This window comes from Mus caroli, unplaced genomic scaffold (genome assembly GCF_978045245.1).
Source record: "Mus caroli unplaced genomic scaffold, Mus_caroli_1 scaffold_15, whole genome shotgun sequence".
Classification (NCBI taxonomy): Eukaryota; Metazoa; Chordata; class Mammalia; order Rodentia; family Muridae; genus Mus; species Mus caroli.
In genome coordinates, this window is record NW_028227270.1 from 46,835,893 (window position 1) to 46,859,267 (window position 23,375).

Below are 23,375 nucleotides of genomic sequence, written 5' to 3' on the forward strand. Positions count from 1 at the left end.
GTCTCAAGTTCGGTAAGGTATAGGTTGGCCCTTCCCTTAGTGTCTGTTCCATCTTTGTGCCTGCATTTCTTTGTTTTCTTTTCTCTCCTTCCCTTCTCTTCTCTTCTCTTCTCTTTTCTTTCTTTCCTTCTTTCTTAAGATTTATTTACTTATTAATTGTTACTACGCTGTAGCTCTTTTGAGACACCCAGAAGAGGCATCAGATCTCATTACTGTTGTTTGTGAGCCACCATGTCGTTGCTGGGATTTGAACTCAGGACCTTCAGAAGAACAGTCAGTGCTCTTAACTGCTGAGCCATCTCCAGCCCCTGTGCCTGCATTTCTTGTTACAGGACAAATTTTGGGCAGAAAGTTTTATGGTTCAGGTGGTGTCCTTAAATCTCCACTGGCTGTCAATCCTGGCTGCAGGAAGTGGCCGATTCACGTTCCACATCCCACTGCTATGAGTCTCAGTCATGTTACACCCATACACTCCTGGGTGCCTTTTACATCTATGGTCTTCTTCACATGCTAAAGATTCCTCTGCTTGCCCCCTCCCCACACCCACACCCACACTCACATGCTCCCCTATCCCTGCCAGCTGCAGATTTCCTAGATCTATGGCCCTCTCTCCTGTCTCTTACCACACCTGTTCCTAATCGTTCCCATTTCCAGTCCTGCTTTCCAACAATTTCCTTCTCTACATCTCTCTCCTATGACTGTTTTATTCTGCCTTCTGAGTGAGATTCAACCATGCTCACTTCAGTTAGCTTCCTTGGGTCTGTGGAATGTAGCATGGCTAACCTGTACTTTATGGTTAATATTTACTTGTGAGTGAATACATACATGCATGTCCGTTTGGGTCTGGATTACTTTTCTAGTTCTGTTCATGTGCTTGCAAGTTTCATGATATCCTTGTTTTTAATAGCTGAATATTATTCCTTTGTTAAAATGAACTACATCTTCTGTATCTCCTGTTCTGTTGAGGGACATCTGGGTTGTTTCCAGTTTCCAGCTATTATGAACAGAACTGCTATGAACATAGCAGAGCACATGCCATTGTCCGTATATGTCTAAGAAGGTGCCCTAAGGGTAACATGCCCTCCTGTTTGGCTTAAATTAATGGAAGGAGTAGGCAAAGTGATTCCTAGTTACTGGAAGGAACTTCAAATAAAACCTCCCCAACTGTGGTCCAAGCATGGGAGGGTCCATCAACTTAGAAGCCAAACTTGACAGGATCACCCATATTGTGCTGCTTCTGGAAACTGAAAGATGAGAAATTCCAGATTATGAACACTTCCTCTATGTTTTCAATGCAGCACTATTCTAACCATCTTTTGGCAGAGTCAGAGCCCCGGTGAAGATTCTGTGAGGGTTCATTGTATTGAATTTATGATGATGAAGATTGAGTTGCAGCCGGGCGTGGTGGCGCACGCCTTTAATCTCAGCACTCAGGAGGCAGAGGCAGGCGGATTTCTGAGTTCGAGGCCAGCCTGGTCTACAAAGTGAGTGCCAGGACAGCCAGGGCTACACAGAGAAACCCTGTCTCGAAAAAAACCAAAAAAAAAAAAAAAAGATTGAGTTGCATTATGTGGAAAAGACATGTTGAGATATCTAAGGCATTGAGAAATCTGTCATGCAGAGATGCACACAGGGAGAAGGAGTACCCAAACTGATGAGAAGTTACAGGAATTGGACCATCTAAGTCCTTAGAAAGTCAAGTCCAATGTGTCTCAAAAAAAAAGGATATGATTCAGTGTTTGCCCTTCTGTGTTTCTTGCCTTGGTCCAATCTCCCCTCCCTATGTGCAGATGCCTATCTATTGGAATGGGGAGGGGTATTCTGTGCCATTGTATGCTGGAAAGATATACCTTGTGTTCTGATTTTGAAAGAAGTGGCAATCAAGACATTTCCCTGAGTGTCAAAACAGGCTTTGAACATTTCAACAGTGTAGAAGCTTCTACAGACTATTAGAATCATTGAAGTTACACTGAATGCATTTTCATCACAGGGGGGATATGAGCCTCTAGTGCCTAGGGTCAGAATGGAGTTTATTGAAACAAAATGTTCCTAGATAAGTTGATGTCTTTGAATACTTGTCTGTCCTTCTTGGCTTTCTCTGGGAAGCTTAGAAATGCTCTTTTAGGGGAAGCCTTTCCAGATTTTTATTAGGGGATAGGGTTTGTGTGTCTGTAGACTCAACAAATTTCTTTCTTTTTTATTTCTTCAATAATTTATATATTTACATCTTGGGGAGTCAGGGTTCCCACTCCAGGTCACCACCTTCATGACTCCCTGTCCCCAATCCCCTCTGTTTCTCCTTTGAGTGGCTGTTGGCCCTTCTGTTGGTCCCCCAATCATGGCTCAGTAAGTGTCTGTCCTGATAGGTGCATCTTCTCTCATTGAAGCCAGACAGGACAGTGTCCTTAAGGGAACAGATTTTAAAGATGGTCAAGAGCTTTAGGGACAGCCTCTACTCCAGTTGTTGGGAGACCCACATGAAGTCTGAGCTGCATATCTGCTACGTATGTGCCAGGAACCTTAGTCCAGTATTTAGTTGGTGGCTCAGCTTCTGAGTGTCCCCAGAAGCTACTCATCCTAGGCATGTGTAGTGAGTCCAGGTTAATTGAGTCTGTTATGCTTCCTGGGGAGTTCCTACCACATTAAGGGTTTTCAGTTCTTCCCTGCACACTTTCATAAGAGTAGCCAAGGTTTGTTCAATATTTGGCTATGAATGCTACTGTATCGTGTTTGAAACTGGTCATTTAGCTTTCTTCTCATGCTCTCATACATTCACCATTTGAACTCTGTCCCAAAATCACCCAGGATACTGTACAAGCATTTGCTGATCAATACTAAGCCATTTTGCAAGCTTGGTACGTTTTTTATTTTTAATTTTATTTTGTTTTTAATTTTCCTTTTGTTTTTGTTTTTCAAGACAAAAGTTTCTCTGTCTAGCCTTTCCTCTTCTGAAGGGGATTAGATATGGGCCAACATGCTTGCATGATTTTGTTTTTATATTATTAGCTTATGTGCTTGGAATGTAAGTTTTTGTACATGCAAGGGTATACTGTTGTGCAGATCTTCATCCACATCTTGAAGTTTGAAGTTTGGCCAAGAATATACAGAGTAGATTCTCTTTCTCAGGATGGCATGTGTTCATGACATCGATACTACCCAAGGCTTCAGAGTCATTGGATTGCAGGTGTGTGACATTTTTCCTACCTGTTGAATTTTTCCAAAGAGTATGAGGTTTTTGCCAGTGTGCATGTATATGACTATCATGTGTGCCTCACCTTTACTGTTGTCAGATGACAGCCTCAGAACACTTAAACTTGAAGTAATGAGCAGTTGTGGGTCCTCATGTAAATACTGGCCATTGACCCCCTTTTTGTGGAAGACCAGAAAGAGCGTTCCACTGCTGAACTATCTCCCTGCTCTATGTTGCTCATTTATGATCCACATTTATATTACTGGTATTTTCATCTGTCCATTTGTAACTGTTTAAACATACATGTAAACATACATTCTCTTTTTTAAAATATGTTTCCGTTTAAACTGGGGCACTTCAGGTTTCTGCCAGATGACTACAGAACTGTATAATGTAGTGAATGTATAATTCTTTGTAGGAACTTCAGTAAAGACCTCTGAATTCTTTCTATGTTTTTTGTTGACTTGATTCCATTTTGCAGGGGAATCAAGGTCTTAATATGTACCTTTGTTGCCCAGGAACTCATTGCATAGCTTAGGCTGGCATCAAACTCAATGACCTACACCTGCCTGTACCTCTGGGATTAAAGACAGGAGTAAACACACCCAGCTTGCCTATCATTTTTGTACTTTGTGATTGGTCATACAATGTCTCTGATGTGTGCTTAATCATGTTGATCTGTTTGCCTCTCTCCTTCCCCCTCTCTATCGATTGTAATTTGTCTTTCAAGGCTATATCCTGTTCAAAGCATTCAGAAGTGACACAGATGAACTTCATAGTTCAGTTTCCTTCTAAAATAACTTGCTGGTTAGATTCTAACTTCTCTGTCAGGAAATAGTGGAGGAAGCACCAGAAGTATATGTATATATTGTCAAGGAGGCATATATTTATTTTACAGTGATGTCAGGATTATGCTTTGTGTTGTACACTATGGGATATTTTAGGATGCAGTGACTTATGATGATGTGCACGTGAACTTCACTGGGGAAGAGTGGGATTTGCTGGATCCTTCCCAGAAAAGTCTCTATGAAGAGGTGATGCTGGAGACCTACCAGAACATCACTGCTATAGGTAAGACTGAATTTCCTCTTGCTTTTCAAAATAAGGGGACAAATATTTCTTTGTTATTGATCCTCTGCTGTTTCAGTTGAAAAGGAGGAAGAATGAGCTGAATAAATCAGGTTTATGGAATGTTCACTGTAGCTTTCACAGTACTGTGACAATTCACAGTACCTTGAATTTTGCCTAATTTTCAATACTATATCATTCATTTTCTGGAACTGTGTTTTAGGCTACAATTGGGAAGACCATCATATTGAAGAACATTGTCAAAGTTCTAGAAGACATGAAAGGTAATTTTCATGTGCAAGCTGATATAAATATGACTCTGAGGAAATTTTAGTATGTCCTGGAAGCTCTAAAGAAATGCAAGAGTGTAAAATATCAGTCCTTTAAGTGTAGCTATGATTATAATATTTGCACAGAACCATGTACCTCAAACACTTTTACCTGGCTTGTGTTTACAGGCATTTCTCTAACAAAAAATGTCAAGGAAACAGTAACCTAACCAATACCTTTATTTGACTTGTAGCTGCATTAGAGGTTGTAGAACTACCAATTATTTACTCTCATAACTATTACACATTGCAAAAGGTTTACACATTGAAAAAGTTAGAAGTATATGTCCAAAACCTTTTTTCCTTTAAAGAGTACATTCCCCATACCTCACTTCACAAATCCTCTTTTGTTTTGTTTTGTTTTAAAGTACTATTTATGTATAGGAGTACACTAAAGCTGTCTTCAGACACACCAGAAGAGGGCATCAGATCCCATTACAGATGGTTTTGAGGTACCATGTGGTTGCTGGGGGTCGAACTCATGACCTCTGGAAGAGCAGTCAGTGTTCTTAACCACTGAGCCATCTTTCTAGCTCCCATCTGAAAACTTCTAAGCAAATAGTCCATGGTAAAGTTGGTGATGCTCATATACCTGTAGTGACATTGCTAAGTTTATTGAAAGGTCAGTATATGAGAGTCAAGAATGTTGCAATGAAGAAAGTTAATCCATATTCCACCTGTCTATGAGGACAAAGGGTCAAACTGTGAATGCAATGTGGAAACTTTTCCTTTGTTAGTCTTCTTTAATACATATATCATGTGTCACAATGGATAAAAGCCATGTGAAGAAAGGAAAATTAAAAGAGGCACTTTCCCTGTTTCTGTCTCAAAACAATGAGAAGATATGTAGTATTATTACTTTGGTAGACGATCTGAATATGATACGTTTGCAATTAATTGGTTTTCTGAGGTTACTGGGAGTATACCTAAAGTCCCAGTGCAGAAAATATCTAAGATTCTAGGTATTTGGCAATTCTTCTCTTTTCCCGGCTCACTTTGCAAATGTGGTTTGACTCATACTCTATGAAAAATTATGAATGCAGTCAGTGTGGTAAGGCTTTGCGTTGTTCCAGTGTTCTTCACATATGCGAAGTACATCATATAAAAATATTATATACAAAAAGGATTTTATAAATGTGAGCCATGTAGTAAATGCTCTTACCATGATGGATTTCTTCAAAAATGTAAAATAACCCATAATAAGGGTAACACCATGAACATAAAGTGATAAAACCTTAAGATCTGATTCATTTTTACCATTAGACCAAATTATGAAATTCATAAAACTATCAAAATGTTTGAATATGGTGAAGCTTTAACACGGGCCAATTATCTTTACAGGCATGAAAGAACTCATATTGGAGAGAAACCCTATGAACATAACCCATGTGGTAAAGCCTTTGCAAGTGACAATCATCTCCAAGTACATAAAAGAACAAATACTGGACAGAAACCTTATGAATGTAATCATTGTGGTAAAGCCTTTTCACAACAGAGTAGACTCCAGTATCATAAAAGAAGCCATACTGGAGAGAAACCCTATGAATGTAATCAGTGTGGTAAAGCCTATGGACATCACAGTAGTCTCCAATATCATAAAAGAAGACATAATGGAGAGAAACCTTATCACTGTGATCAATGTGATAAAGCATTTTCAGATCACAGTAGTCTTGAATATCATAAAATAACACATATTGGAGAGAAACCTTATGAATGTGATCAATGTGGAAAAGCCTTTGCATGGCAGTCTAGTCTCAATATACATAAAAGAACACATTCGGGAGAGAAACCTTATGAGTGTGATCAATGTGGTAAAGCCTTTACACATCACGCTAGTCTCCAAAGTCATAAAAGGACACATACTGGAGAAAAACCTTTTCAGTGTGATCAGTGTGGTAAAGCCTTTGCACATCAAAAGAGTCTCCAGTGTCATAAAAGAACACATACTGGAGAGAAACTTTATGAATGCAACCAATGTGGTAAAGCCTTTGCAAGTCACAGTCATCTCCAAGTACATGAAAAAACACATTTTGGAAAAAAACCTTAGAATGCAATCAATGTTGTAAAGACTTTGGATGTAAGACTAATCTCCAAAGACATAAAGGAACATATACTGGACAGAAATCTTATGAATGTAATCAATGTGGTTAAGCCTTTGCATCTCACAGTCATCTACAGTGACATAAAAGAACACAGAGGAGAGAAACCTGGTTATTGTTTGCATATTGACATAAGGAGATACAAGTATGTATCAAATTGACCATGGATGGATTGTGACTGCTACTCTTGGTTTTCAATATAAGATCTAAAAAGGAAAGCATAGGTCCAGGCATGGTGGTACATGCCCTTGAACCCTAGGAGATGAGCATCAATGATCTCTGAGTTCAGTCCATCCTGATACAGAACAAGTTTCAGGTGAAGAAAACCTTAGGTCTAGCCCTGTGGATACAGAGCCTTGCAGATCTCTGAGTTCAAGGTCAATATATACAGCAAGTTCCGGGACAGCCAAGCTGAGGCAGTAAAGGAGTTGGAGAACAGAAAACTGGTGATAATGTAATGGAACAGGCCATGTCCCAGGCCCAGAAAGCAGCAGAACTCAGCAGCTTTGTCCATGTGGCTCTGACTTTAGAGGTAAGAATAGAAGGAACTACTGGGAAAATGGAAGCTTGTTATCTGTAGCTGAGAAATTAGAAGTGATGATGAAGAGACCAGCATCATTGATGAAAGCTTCTAGGAAATGATTTCTGAGAGGACAAAGAAACTGTGTTCCAGAGATAGCCAGGATTGTACCTTGTGTTGCAGCTGAACTTGGTCACATGTAAGAATCACCCAGGTGGTACTGGTTTTGAAGGCATGACGGTGTCATGAGGAGCAGCTGAGGCTTGGACCAATAAAGGGAGCATAACTGAGACTATCAGTGAATCCTAGTTGCAGGAGAAGAACCCAACATATTGAAGATGTCAGTCCCATGAGATGAGCAGAAAGAACAGCCACAGTAGAGTGGAGTCAACCAGAGCTTAGAGTAATAGAGGGCAGAGCTGGAGAAGTGACCTTATCTCTTTGGAGGATAGCAGAAGATCATGTGTGCATCCAAGACATTGGAACAAGAAACTGTAACACTGAGGTTACCTTGAAGACCCCAAGATCTTTGAGATGCAAGAGCTGTGGGGTACCTGCGCAGGAAAACCAGCCAAAGAGAAAGATTTGTGCTGCAGTGAACAAAGCAGAAAGGAGTTGGAGATCTGAAGAATGCTTTAACATCAGACATGGAGATGCAGTTTGGAGATTTCCAAGCTGGCTTTTGGTTTTGTTTTGGTCCAGTATTTCCTCGGGATGACATTTAGGAACGGTGAAGTCTATGTTGTGAAGTTGGAAGTATATGATCTGCTTTTAGATTTTCTTTTTTGGGGGATTACAGTTACATTGAATGAATCTCATAAGAGACTTTGACCTTTGGACTTTTAACATTTTTGAGACTGGTATAGAGGATGGGGACTTTTGCAGTTGACCTCATGTATTTTTCATTATGCATGTTTAAGTATGGTCCTCGTACATTCCTGAACTCCAACATGGTTATGGGGGCCAGTGAGTGGAATGTGGGAGTTTGAATATGCTTGTCACAGGGAGTGGCTCTATTCAGAGGTGTGACCTTGTAGGAGGAAGTGGATATCTCTGGGGGTGGACTCTGAAATTCCACCAAGTGCAAAACAGACCCTCCTATTCCCTCCCTGGAAGACAGTTTCTTCCTGGCTGCCTTTGGATCAAAATGCAGAACTCTCAGCTCCTTCTCCAGCATCATGTCTGCCTGCATGCTGCTGTGCTTCCTGCTATGATGAAAATGGACTAAACCTCTGAAACTCAGCCAGCCCCAATTAAAGGTTTATTTTAATGAGAGTTGCCTTGTTCATGATGTCTGTTCCTAGCAATGGAAACACTAAGACAGAAACCTTGGGAGTGTATTTAATATGGTGAAGCCTTTGCACAAATCTTTAGGCTTCATCATCATGAAAGAATATGTACTGGAGCCAGACAGTGGTGGTGCATGCCTTTAATCCCAGCACTTGGGAGGAAGATGCAGGCTGATTTCTGAGTTCTCGGCCAGCCTGGTCTACAAAGTGAGTTCCAGGACAGCCTGGGCTATAGAGAGAAACCCTGTCTTGAAAAAACAAAATCAAAAGCATATGTACTGGAGAGAAACCTTTTGAATGTACTTACTGTGGTTAAGCTTCTTACTATGGTTAAGAAGGAATCACTTTGACAGAAATAGTTCACATTCTCTGTCTTTAGAACGTGAGCATCACACAGGAGTTCATGACAAGCTCATTCTTGGACCCTGTCTACATGGGTTAATTCAGAAGTTTTGCTCTCAGTATATGACTCCTAGAAAAATAATTAAAGGTGGCCCCTGAACTCTATATTTCTGACTCTCCTGTTACTACGAATCTATCTTTCAAGCAGAGGCCCCATGTCCTTGAGCTCTCTTTGGGAACAGAAATGATCAGAAGGATAGTCAAGGGCTCTGAAACCCCTCAGGCACACTCCTGGTTTCAGGCAACACCAGCCCCACTGAAGCACACACACAAAATCGTGTTGAGGATTAATCTAATGTCTGCTCTCTGACACAGCGTTTGCAACACAGCAGGTAGAACTTGCCACATCCACCCACAAACCCCATACACATCTAGGAAACTTCTACAGCTCAGAAACTCCTGTTGCACCTGAAATTGGATTTCCCAGAATCATACCAGGTTCAATGGTGGTAGTGGAAAAGTGAAAATATTCTAATCAAGTATTGCTAAACGATGATCCCCATTACTGCCTTTATACCACTTTGAAATACTTCATAACATTTGTCACACAAAAGTGAATGTTTGAGCCTATCCCTAACCCTAACCACTAATCCCTTACCCTGTTATCTGTTGACTCTCCTCTATGTATACTGAATAGAGTATAGAATTAGGCTTAGACTAATGCCAGTTTGTCATTAATGTTTGTCTGAAGACAGACTTTTTTCCCATATGTATTTCTTCAATTCTCATACTCTAAAGTGCCTTAAATGCCTCACTTATTCCTTAAGAACTTGCAAGCATTTTGTACGGGTTTTTTTTTCATGTTGGAAAGTTCCTTCATAAATTACATATAACGCCTACTTTGTTAAAGCTGTTTCAATGTTTACACCACTCTAACATTTTATATTTGCTAATACCATAAGATACAATAGGTTTAACAAATCCATAATCTACTGTGAGAACATTTATTCAGGGGTGGGGAATAAGCAATGTTTATCTCCTCTTTCTAAGTTCTCAGAAGCACCACATCTCAAAATTACCATAGTTCAACCAAAGATGCCAGTGAAATTACTGAGTTTTCCTTATAAAATATTGACAAGGTGTTTCTTATGAGATCTGGATATTGTAGAATCAGTCACAATAAAAATGCTTTACTCGTTATGTATGGAGACAATTTCACATTACATAAATAGTTATATGTCTTCCCCCTTTAAAAATACTGGCCAGCTATGTCCTCTTTTTTTTTTTTTTAATAAAGAATTAGTATCATTTTAAAAGTCCTGCTGTGATCACTTTATTTAGTGTATCTGAAGTATGAAGATAGTTGCATTCTAATTTAGAAGATAGGAAAGAAGCTCCAGGCTGGATCTTTAAATTATTATACTGTTTTTTTTATTTTATTTATTTTTTATTTTTTTTTAAAGATTTATTTATTTATTATATGTAAGTACACTGTAGCTATACTTCAGACACTCCAGAAGAGGGCGCCAGATCTCGTTACGAATGGTTGTGAACCACCATGTGGTTGCTGGGATTTGAACTCTGGACCTTTGGAAGAGCAGTCGGGTGCTCTTACCCACTGAGCCATATCACCAGCCCCCTGTTTTTTTTAATAAGACTTTAGTGTTTATGAATATTTTTAAATTATTAAACTGTTTTGTCTGTATAGTTATACATATATTTATATATATAGGTAATATTTAAAAGCACATACTCATTATCCTTATATGAGTAAGGACTGTTCACTATGAATAACATTTTCTGCTCTACGAGTAGTAAAGTCTTTAATCCCAGCACTTGGGAGGCACAGGCAGGCAGATTACAGAGTTCGAGGCCAGCCTGGTCTACAGAGTGAGTTCCAGTACAGCCAGGGCTACATAGAGAAGCCCTGTTTCAAAAAACCAAAAAAAAAAAAAAATGTAATTCAGAGTCTATATATGTCTATGAGGGTAGCAGGTTTCTCTGGACTTGGGATTCTGCACATTCCACTTGTATAGATCACTAGTGGTAAAGGGGATGTGTGTCTTGTACTGTCTTCCCTGCCCATTTTGGGTGGTTGGCGTGGGAGAGACAGTTGCTCACAAGGGCAGTGCCATTGTGGTAGAATCTGTCTTGTGTGGGCTCCTGTGTGAAGAGGGCTAGAATGATGTAAACCTCTTCCCCAGGGCCTGGACCAGGATCTTCCATTTGCAAGGGATGGGTGTGGACCAGGATAGAATGATAAGGGGCCAGGGAGGAATTTTCCTCCAGAACCTAAAGGAATAGGACAGCTGGCTTAAGATTCTTGACACCTCCATCAACTTGAACTGTGAGGTTATTAGGATAGGTGGTAGGAAAGGCTTTAGCTAGTTGGGGGGCTCTCCACCAGATACTGCCAGACCATGATGTTTGGAACCTGGTCAGGGTGCCCAGGATTTACATACACAATATGTTGAACCAAGTAGATAGTAGGAAGGTGGAAAGTGTGTCCTTCCGGCCATCCCACTTTAAAAGCAGGCCATTCTTTCTGGCAAAAACACGGTCAGTCTTCCCAACAGTACTGTCAAGTCCAAATTCCCTGCCAGGTGTTTGAAGTCCTTGAAGTGTGACTGGACTAGGTCCAGTGGGGTGCAGCTGGTGGTCTGCTCCATGGGAGTTCTCAAGAAAATATAAAGAAGTACAACACAAAGACTGAAACATGACAACAAACCTACAGGGGGTCTAGAAAAGAAAGCAAAAGGAAGCTGATGGCAGCCTATCCCCCAAAATGGGCTCTGCCCATCAGAAAAGAAAATAAAAGGAAGCTAATGTCATCCTAGCCCCCAAAATGGGCTCTGCCAATCAGGAGGGTCCTGCCAGTCTTCACCAAAGCCTGTGTTGATCTGGTGTTCTCTGACTCCAACAGAAAGGAGTCCAGAGATGAGAAGGCAGCCTACCCCTGGAGCAGGCTCTGCCAGCTGGGAAGAACCTGATAGCTTCCATCAGAACCTGTGTCAGAATGGAACTCCCTGCAACTGCATCTGAAGGGAGCTGGAGAGCATCCTCTCAGCCCCAAGGCCAGGAGGAAGTTACCAGCTTGCCTGCCCTACCTCCATTGGCCTTCAGGTTGTGAAGACAAAAGAAATCACCCCACACAGAACAAGACAAAAGGTTAGTCAGAACTTGACAAAGTCAAGATACACACAGCTAACTCAGACACACCCTGACTCCAGCCCATTGCTAGGAGAGTCAATTGCTCTCAACAACAACAACAACCCTCTCTACTATCAAGTCAAGGGGAACCCATTCATTTCCCTGCCAATGCACTAAATGTAATGGTCTGGAAAAATCTCTGAAGGAAGGCCCCAGACTTAGTATGCCAAACCAAAGAATGTTTATTCTGAAAAACACAACAATACTCAAGGACTTAATCATTCTCTAGAATGATGACCCCACATGAACCAGGAGACTCTCTAGAAAGATTAGGTAATCTAAAATTGCATTGGTGGGCTCTAGGTGGTCAGTGGCCCGCATTCCTACATCATGAACTTTGAACCATGTGATGAAATAGGGCTACAGATAGCCCATTCTGAGATAGGACATTTCTCCGTTTTTGTGGTTATCCCAGGCTGTTCTTTGGGAGAGAGTTTTATGATCTTGTGCTGCACTTTATGGTCTGCTTCTAGAGCTGGTGTCTGATGACCTAGTTTCTGAGACGTATGGTCTGTTCTTGAAGTTGGTATCTTACAGCCTGGTCTCAGGCCTGGTCCTCAAAATGGAAACAATTGGGCTTTTATTACCCTTCCAAAACGACACCCAAGATCTGGACAACCTGCTGTGGCTGCTTATAACACAGACTGTTGCTTTTGTGTCTGAAAATGCACAACTTGAGAGGAAAGGTATGGATAATATTTGGTGTCCTCTAATACATCTCTCTAGACCCTGAACAATACCTGACCATAAAGCCTCTTTAAACATTTAAAATGTTTTTGGGGGTTAAAATTAAATCATTTCAACTTTCTCATTTTTTCTAGTGCTAAGTCTCAAACACTAGGACAAAGGGCTGAGGTGCCTATTTAACAATTCAAAACAAACCTGGCTCTCAGGTTCTCCCTGACATTCCTCAGCTCCTACCCATTACAAGGTATGCCTGACTGGCCTATCCTCCCTCTAAGCCCAGAGGTTGGTCTGTCCTTCTCCCAGCTGCCCTTCCTATGTGACCTAACCATTTTAGTTACCTTGTCTTTTTCATTTTATTATCTGATATCTTGACTCATAGATTATTTCCTCACTATCAAACCAGATTGGAGTATATTAAAATGCTGGATTATTGGGAAACTGCTCTGTGCACAATTGTCCTAGGTCAGGGAAGTCACCTTGGGCAGGAGGTTAGTGAGGGAAAATTGAAAGAGAAAGGGCATGTATGCAGAGAAGAAGGCAAAGACACAGGACAAAATGTCTGGGCAAGAAAGTTCAGGATTAGGGGCAGGCTATACTAAGTATGGACTGAGGGATGCTAGGAGAACATGGAGGCCAGGTCTCAGTCAGTATGTAAAATATGCGCCTTAGTCCCTTGTCTGGAACACTAGGCTCTTCCCTCTCACTTCTTCTTTCTCCTTATATGGCTCAGGGTCATATCTACTCAGAACTTTCCCAGATGTCCCTGTGTCTGGCTATGCTCTCCCTTTTATCTATAATAAAATGTCTCCTCCACCAAACATGGGAGCAGCCATGCCCTTTCCTTTCCCTTTCATTTGTTATTGACTCACCTGCCAGTGACTGCTTCTTGTTTCAAATTCATGGCAACATTTTGCTTTAATTGTTGATACTGTTTGATTTGACACAAAAGTGGCTATGGGACTTCCTGTTAGCATTCTCTTTAAGCTCCACCCCACAGTTACCTGGCAACAGCCAGGTATGCTCCTCCCCACAGTTACCTGGCAACAGCCAGGTAGGCCTGACCCACCATAAAAGGGGCTGCTTGCCCCTTCCTCTTTCTCTTGTTCTCTTGCTCTCTTGCTTCCCTCTTGCCCTCTACTCTATTCTGACCCTGGTCACTATAGGCTCATGTTCATCCTATGATGAAAATGCATTCAGTCTAACTTCATTGAACCTAGTAGTTTTAGGAGCTCCTAAAATGTTCAAGTGTCTAAAGTCTCTTCTGATATTCAAGGCAATATCTTGAAAGCCACATCTTGTAAAATCAGAGAGCAAATTATATCTTTCCAACATACAATGGCACAGAATACCCCTTCCCATTCCAAGAAAATGAAATGTGAACATAGGGAGAGAAGAGTGGACCAAGGCAAGAAATACAGCAGGCCAAACACCAAATCCTAAAGCTTTGGCTCAAACACGTTGGACTTTAGTTTCTAAAGGCTTAGATGGCCCTACTCCTGTAACTTCTCATACATCTCTCAGTTTGGGTGCTTTCTCTCCCTGTATGCATCTCTCCATGGCAGATTTCTCAATGCCATAGGTTTTTCAACACCTTGTAGTCACAAAATGCAACTCAAGCTTCATCCTCTCAACTTCAATGCAATGAACTCTCACAGAGTCTTCACAGGGGCTCTGACTCTGCCAAAAGATGGCTGGAATAGTACTAAACTGAAACCATAGAGGAAGAATCCATGACCTTGAATTTTTCATCTTTCAGTTTCCAGAACCAGCACAATATGGATGATCCTGTCAAGTCTGGCTTCTAAGTTGATAGACCTTGCCTGTCTTGGAACACAGTTGCAGCAGGTTTCATTTCAAGTTCCTTCCTGGGACTAGGAAACACTTTGCCTACACCTTCCATTAGTTTAAGACACAGTAGGAGGAAGTGTTGCACTTAGGGTACCTTCTTAGCATATACCCACAAGGGCATGTGCTCCACTAATTTCATAGCCATTTTATTTATAACAGTTAGAAACTGGAAACCATTCAGATGTCCCTCACCGAAACATGGATACAGAAAATGTGGGTCATTTACAAAATGGAATACTCTTCAGCTATTAAAGACAAGAACATCATGAATTTTGCAGCTAAATGGATACAACTAGACACTCATCCTGAGTGAGGTAACCCACTCACAAGAGGACATGCATGTGTGTACTCACAAGGGAATAATAATCATAAAGTACAAGATATCCACACTACACTCCATAATCCCAAAGAAGCTAAAGAAGGAAGGCCCAAATGAGCATGGTTGAATCTTACTCAGAAGGGGGAATGAAAAAGTCAGGAGGCAAATTGAAGAAAGGGAACTAGATGGGAGAGGGGATAAGTAAGGGGAAGTAGGAGCGGTCAAGAACAGGTGTGAGTGACAAGGGAGGGCCAGAAGGCCAGGAAAATGAATTAAAATCTGCAGCTAGTAGGGGTCAGAGGGTATAGGCATCTTTAGGGCATGCCAGAGACCATGCATGGGAGGGCACCAAGGAGTATTTGGGGGTGATCTTAGCTGAGATACATAGCAGTGAATATGGACCCTGAAGAGGGCACATCCTGCAGCTAGGCATGACCTCCAGTGGCGAGTTAAGGACACCTACCAAACCAAAAGCCTTTCCACCCAAAATTTGTCCTGTCTATAAGAAATGCAGGCACAGAGATGGAGCAGAGACTGAGGGAATGGCCAAACTATAACCTGCCCAACTTGAGACCATCCCATGGGCAAGCACCAATCCTGACATTACTGGGGATACTTTGTTATACTTGCAGACAGTAGCTTAGCATAACTGTCCTCTGAGAGTCTCCATCCAGCACCTGACTGAAACAGATGCAGAGACCTACACCTAACATTGGACAGGGCTCAGGAAGTCTTTTGGAAACTTGGGGAAATGACTGAGAAACTCAGAATGAACAGGAAGTCTCTAAGAAAACCATCAGAGTCAACTAATCTGGGCTGTAGTTGAGTCTCAGAGACTAAGCCCCCAACCAACGAGCATACACAGGATGGACTGAGGCCCCCACCATATATGTAGTCCATGTGCTACTCAGTCTTCTCTCCTAACAACTGGATTGGGGGATGTTCCTTAACGTGCTGCCTGTCTGAGCAAACTGTTCCCCTAACTTGGCTGCCGTGTCTGACCTCAGTAGGAGGGGAAGTGCCTAACCATGTAGAAAATTTTAAATTTGGCCCTACTCAATATCTCAGGACATAAGCAGAAAAGAAAACTTTTGACCAAAATATCTCACAAATGACCTCTAGGTAAAATTTTCACAGAGTCTATTTTCCACTGAAATAGTGTGACCTCAGATTCCTCTGGATGCATTTACTGTCAACACTCCAGTCTTCCAGATCCTATGAAACAACCGTTAAGCTCCATGTACTTTTGCCATCTTATATTCTGATATTTTCCATATTCCTTCACAGGGGAACATAGATTCTGTCGAGATGCAAAATCATCTTTTGATACCATTGTTGTTGTTGTTGCTGTTCTACCTTGCTATCTGCTGCTGTGATTGAATCCTCTGAGCAAAAGCATCTCAGTTAATAAATGGTTCTGTCCAATCACAGACCATCATTTGGGGAGGTTAGAATAGAACCTGAAGCTACAAACTGAAGGCAAAAAAACAGGGAGAAACATTGTCTCATGGCTTGCTTTCTTGCTTGGTCACTGTCTCCTGCTCAGCTAGCTCTCACATCCAGCCAAGGCTCACTTGCTTAGAACATTGCCACCCTCAGTGCAAGAGCCTTCCCACATCAACCATGAACACTATCTCTCATAGATGTAGAAACAAGTCCTCTGATAAGGGCACACGCTCAATTGAGGCTCCTTCAGATGACTGTAGCTCTGAAGTGTTGAGAACTGAAGACAATTATGATACAGAGATAATATTGAATGAGGAAGTTGTAAAAACCCCAAACCAACACGCTAACCATATAAATTACTGGAGATCCTACCACCGCATGAGGGAGATGGAGTTGTGGCTGAGCCAGGACAAAACAGTAAGTGCGCCTGGCCTAGAGCAGGGAATGATACACTGGACTGGGAGTTCAGAGGCTCTGCTGCCCTGCGATGTGCTGTCTTTAACCCTGGGTTCCCAGGCCAGTGCTAACAAAGAGGTGGCTAAAACAGCCAGAAGGTGAACAGCAGAGCAGGTTGCCCCACAGACCTGTAAATAAGGCTGCTAGTCCAAGGAAGATATGCTAATTTTGGTGGAATGGATGAAGAACAACCTTCCATCTACGGACAGCTCCAATTTCAAAACAACAGAGTCACATATGGACAAGGTTGATCAGGAGGGCAAAAAATGAGGTCTTTGTGCTTTCCACAAAGTTATAAAAAAAAAAAAAAAAAAAAAAAAAAAAGGATAAAAATAGCCTGATCTGGGCCTGGATGCTGTCTCGAAGAACTCTCTGTCATGGGTAATATAGTGGGTCTAGGTCCTGTTGTTAAGAAGGATTTGACCCAAGATTGGGGGAGAGGGGTGGCTAGTAACTAACTTGGTTGGGATGGATACAGTCTTATTTCCTCTCAGTCACAGAATACTAAAGTGCCACACACATAATAGATGGCCACAGGGGGCGGTAAAGGAGGCCTAGCAGATTCCTCAACTCTTACAGAGGAGAAAATGAAGACAGGATGACATCTGTGAGCCATGTAGCAGGGTTCCAAGTCTGCTCTACCCTTCCCAGAAATTAAGACCAGGGGCACACTGTTCCCTATACCAGGCTCTGGAATGTCTTCCAAGCACCTGGGGCTACGACTCTCCAGTTCATCCACTGTAGCAGGCAGGGTTCCACCTTTGCTTTAGTCATCTCCCTCCACGAATACTCAAGAAAAACCTGAAAACCCAGGTACACAAACACAAATCTACAGACAAGGCACTGACACAAAGAACAACACTGACACATATCGTTAACAGGCAGCATTGCAACCCTCAAGTTGGGAGTCCTGGGAGTAGTGGGGTTCCAGACAACACACCAATATGTTATGCCCAAGTCACAGGAATCTCAAAGACAACCAAGGAACCTATTTCAATGCAAACACACAAAGTTCTTTATTATGAATACAGTAACAAGGACTCTCACCACTCAACTTCACATCTAGTCCAAATCAAGGAATCCAGTAAAGGGTCCTGTGTATTTATTGTAGTGACTGCAAGATTGGGGAATTTCCAGGCAAGTCAGCTACTTAATATTTTAAAAACTGTATGTCTGGCATATCTGCAGGAACCAAACAAGGGGCCTAAACCATCTGACAACTGTGATGGGTGAGCTAATTTTTTTTCTGTAGGATGTCTTAGTTATCTATATGTATCTTGACCCTGCTGTTATACTAGACTGGCTGTTGGTAAGTGTGGGTTGTCATAGGTTGTTTGCTCAAGTGGACTTTGTGCACTCTCAGAAATGGTGTTGGTTGAGCTTTATAAACTCATCCTTGTGTCTGAGCCTATTATTATTGAGAGATACTCCTGTTCAACCACAGGTCATGCTTGCAAATAGACTAGGTACTCTGTCCAAAGACCTTCCCCACTACCTGTTACTGTAGATCCTAATATCAGTTGCATTCTCTCTTGAACATACCCACCAAACAGTTCAGTAAAAGAGGCAACACTCAGCCAAATCTCTCTGCAAATCCAGACATCAAACAGTAGCCCAGGAACAAAACTCCTGCCCAAACAAGACACCCCCAGAAATAAGTACCTACATCAATAATTACCCCCAATCTAGAGTCCTAAACACTAGCATAGGAACATAATTTCAGGTAGAAAAACAAGTCACCAACAGAGCCAAGTGATCAATCACAGCAGGTTCTGAGAAGATAAAACATGCAGCAGATCTGATGCAAAAGAAGCACCAGACATCTGGAAACAGGGAAATCTGGAAACAGGAACATCTGGAAAGTGTATAATGAATATACACCGAATAACTTTTGGGAATCAACTGACAGGCAATCTTTTAAGGCTTAAAGATTTTCTCTCTTGTTTCTCAATCTTTAATCTTTCTCTCTCTCCTTGGCTCACAGTTTGAGGCTGAACACACTCTGTATTCTCCTCCTTTTCACCTGTGAACATTTTTTGAACTCTCACATTCATACACACCTCTGTGTGTTGCCCTTTCATCCTCACACACACACACACATATCTCACACACACCACATGTATTCTCCTTTCACTCACCCACACACTCTCCATACACACCTCACATTTCCTCTTCACTCTTCACACTTTCATCTCACTCACTCTTCACATTCACCTTCATGCTCTCTCACCTTTTTCTTGTCCCAGTCTTTTATTGATACTCCAAAAACTGGTAGAAAAAAAAAACATTATATATTCATTGTCAAATCAAATTTAAAAGAATAACCACATCCCACAGAGAATCAAAAATTACAATTGTTCCCCAAAGTTTCAAGCTTTCCCTATTCCCAGGCCTGTAGCCAAAATAATAATAATAATAAAAAACTTATCATTATTTAAACTTTAACTTTTGACTTATTATATGTCAGAGCTCAGAGGCCAGCTTCTTTGATTTTTTTTGTGAATCTCCTAGGATAAAAGACAAGTGCAAAGCTGCCAGGCAGAGGTCAGAAAGAATCAAGTTAACCCTTAACTCAGCAGTCCTGCTTCTGCTCATTGTACACAGTGACTCTCTTGAGAGTTCCAGTGTTTGGACTTAGTCTTACTAGGACAAGGTTTTAGATACTCTATACTTGCTTCTCCAGGAACCACTCTTTTTTTTTCCCCCTTGGCAATTTTTTTTAATTGGGAATTTATTTCATTTACATTTCCAATGCTATTCCAAAAGTGCCCCACACGCTCCCCCACCCACCCACTCCCACTTCTTGGCCCTGTCATTCCCCTGTACTGAGGCATATAAAGTTTGCATGACCAATGGGCCTCTCTTTCCACTGATGGCTGTCTAGGCCATTTTCTGATTCATATGCAGCTAGATACATGAGCTCCAGGGCGGTGCTGGTTAGTTCATATTGTTGTTCCACTTATAAGATTGCAGATCCCTTCGGTACTTTCTCTAGCTCCTCCATTGGGGGTCCAACACCGTGAATAAGACAAAAAGGCCACCAACAGATCGGGAAAGGATCTTTACCTATCCTAAATCAGATGGGGGACTAATATCCAATATATATAAAGAACTCAAGATGGTTTACTCCAGAAAATCTAATAACCCCATTAATAAATGGGGCTCAGAGCTAAACAAAGAATTCTCACCTGAGGAATACCGAATGGCTGAGAAGCACCTGAAAAAATGTTCAACATCCTTAATCATCAGGGAAATGCAAATCAAAACAACCCTGAGATTCCACCTCACACCAGTCAGAATGGCTAAGATCACAAATTCAGGTGCCAGCAGATGCTGGTGAGAATGTGGAGAAAGAGGAACACTCCTCCATTGTTGGTGGGATTGCAAGCTTGTACAACCACTCTGGAAATCAGTCTGGCAGTTCCTCAGAAAATTGGACATAGTACTACCGGAGGATCCCGCAATACCTCTCCTGGGCATATATCCAGAAGGACCGGTAAGAAAGACACATGCTCCCCTACGTTCATAGCAGTCTTATTTATAATAGCCAGAAGCTGGAAAGAACCCAGATGTCCCTCAACAGAGGAATGGATACAGAAAATGTGATACATTTATACAATGGAGTACTACCCAGCTATTAAAAAGAATGAATTTATGAAATCCCTAGGCAAATGGAATGATCTGGAGGGCATCATTCTGAGTGAGGTAACACAATCACAAAGGAACTCACACAATATGTACTCACTGATAAGTGGTTATTAGCCCAGAAACTTAGGATACCCAAAATATAGGAACCACTCTTAAATGAATAAAACTTATTTCATTACTTCAATAGTTTTTTTTTCCTTTCTTGGGTTCCCAATGTTGGCTTTAATTCATTTTCTAATAATTTCTTGTAGCGTTCTTTACACATCAAGTATTAATCTGGAACTACCATTTTACAGTTATAAAATGTTTTCAAGATGAGAACATACATGTACCTGGGCCATTAAGACTGTGCTGTGCTGTGCTGTGCTGTGCCCTGTGTCTCAATTTTTAACTTTTTAACAATCATTATATCAAAGTATAACTCAGGAAGCTAACCACCAAAAACACCAAACAACCCAATCAAAAAATGGGGTATAGAACTAAACTGAGAATTCTGAACAGAGGAACCTCAAATGGCTGAGAAACACCTAAAGAAATGGCCTTGTAATCAAAGAGATTCAAATCAAAACAACTTTGAGGTTCCACCTTACAACAATCAGAATGGCTGAGATAAAAAACTCAGGTGGCAACACATGTTGGCTGTACCCCATTGTTTTTCTTTTTTGGTGTTTCTAGACAGGGTTTCTCTGTGTAGCCCTGGCTGTCCTGGAACTCACTTTGTAGACCAGGATGGCCTCGAACTCAGAAATCCACCCGCTTCGCCTTCCAAGTTCTGTGTACCCCATTTTTAATAGGGTTATTTGTTTCTCTGAAGTCCAACTTCTTGAGTTCTTTGTATATATTAGATATCAGCCCTCTGTCACATGTAGGATTGGTAAAGATTTTTTCCCAATCTGTTTGCCATTTTGGCCTATTGATAGTGTCCTTTGCCATGCAGAAGCTTTGCAATTTTATGAGGTTCCATTTATCTATTGTTGATCTTTGAGCATAACCCATTGGTGTTCTGTTCAGAACATTTCTCCCTGTGCCCATGAGTTTGAGGGTCTTCCCCACTTTCTCTTCTATTAGTTTCAATGTATCTGGTTTTATGTGGAGGTCTTCAATCCACTTGGACTTGAGCTTCATACAAGGAGATGAGAGTGGATCAATTTGCAGTCTTCTACACACTGACATCCAGTTGAAACAGCATCATTTGTTGAAAATGTTATCTTTTGTCCACTGGATGTTTTTAGGTCTTTTATCAAAGATCAAATGACCATAGTTGTGAGAGTTCATTTCTGGGTCTTCAATTATATTCCTTTGATCAATGGGCTCTTTTTATGGAATTCATGTCCTCTGGTTTACATGGCCACCACAAATACCTGAACTTCCATGCTTACCTAATTTGAAGAAATGGTTGTATGGCATGTTCTTAACACTCCTATATTTGGTCTTTCCAGATCTTCACGTTTCTTACAAATCTTCCTGCCTTTCCATGAATCCAACACTGATGATGCTATGGCAAGATGAATGATGAGTGAACTGGCAATATACTCCCCTACAAGGGGATATCTGTACTTTTTGGTGTTTATACAAAGGCTAATCCTACATTTTTAAACTGATGAAACTGGAGATCTAGAAAGAGCAACAATCATGTTACCTCAGAGAAAAATGCTTCTACGGGGCCAAAATATGACTAACTAAACAAAAAGATTCTGAAAATAAAACAGGAATTTGAAGTTGGTATTCATAGTACGAGTGTGTAATGTTCATGGTATAACATATGCAGAAGTCAGACAGGACTATTATAATTTCTATTCAGGATGTAGTTAAGAAGATAATCAGGGCAGTATTACACTTATTATAGGAAGAGAATAGGAAAGAATACAATTTAAAAACCAATGTCAATGTTTGTGCTTCGTGTTAGAAGACTGATTTTTTGGCCTTGTAAGGACAGTAGTGTGCTGGAAACACTTGAGGAATTTTGAACCAATCAGTATAAGTTAATATTCAACCACTGTCTCTCCTCATTACAACATTGTGTGATATATGAAGAGTTAAATTTGGAGGAAATATTTTTAGCATCATTATTAATATGAGTTATGTTCAGTATGGTGAAACATACTTCCATTATGAATTGGACTATATTCCAGAGCCCTTCAAAAAAGGATATAACTTGAATCAGCTGTTTGCTACCTTAGAACCCTTAATGAAGAATATGTACCAGGGACTTTGAAGTCCAAGTACACGACATAGGATACCTGAATAATTCTACAAATCTGTTAAGCTTGATGAAAGAATATCCTGCATCACTTTTAAATCAGGGAGCATTTGTGATTAGTGTACTGAAGGACACAATCTATTAGTGAGAAGTACTATTTGATAATGAGAGAGTATTCTATATTTGGTATATAGCTTTTAGACTTGGCCTCAGTATTTAAGATTGCTTAGTTTTCCTCAGCTGTATATAGGCCCTGCCGTGCTGAAGTAACCCACATTCTTGTATTTTATATGGGATATTGTGATACATCCATTTATGACAAAGGAAATCTGGAGTGAGAATTCATTATCTAAATAACATTTCATATGGTCAAACATAATTTTTGAGGACTGCTGTCCCTTCAATTGCTAAATAGACACACTGCATTTTAAAGGGGATCATATTTCATATTAAGCAAAATCAATTTCAGTTTATGTTCTGTTAGGCCTATTGAAAATCCATGTCTAAGTTATCACTTGGGCTTCTAAATAATCTTTGTTTCTTCAAGCTTTTCTTTTTAGTATTTTCCCTCTTAGTGAACATTTCTCAATACCCTTGCATGGGCTGAGTATAACTTCTCTTGGAAGCTCTGAGGGAATCATCCTATATTTTACTCTCCTCCATGTAGACTGGACACAGGATAGAATTAAACTTAGATTGCAGGCAGTTTGTTATAAGTGTTCAT

At 40.8% G+C, this 23,375-nt stretch overlaps 1 protein-coding gene across 1 annotated transcript in view; it reads left to right on the forward strand.

Annotated features, from left to right (window-relative positions):
* The window catches only part of LOC147000889 (uncharacterized), a 52,094-nt gene that overhangs the window by 7,535 nt on the left and 21,184 nt on the right, over positions 1–23,375 (forward strand). The window contains 5 exon segments of the mRNA XM_085830959.1: positions 3,127–3,184; positions 4,135–4,261; positions 4,482–4,542; positions 5,929–6,629; positions 6,632–6,764. Coding sequence (XP_085687085.1) covers positions 3,127–3,184; positions 4,135–4,261; positions 4,482–4,542; positions 5,929–6,629; positions 6,632–6,764 — 1,080 coding nt within the window.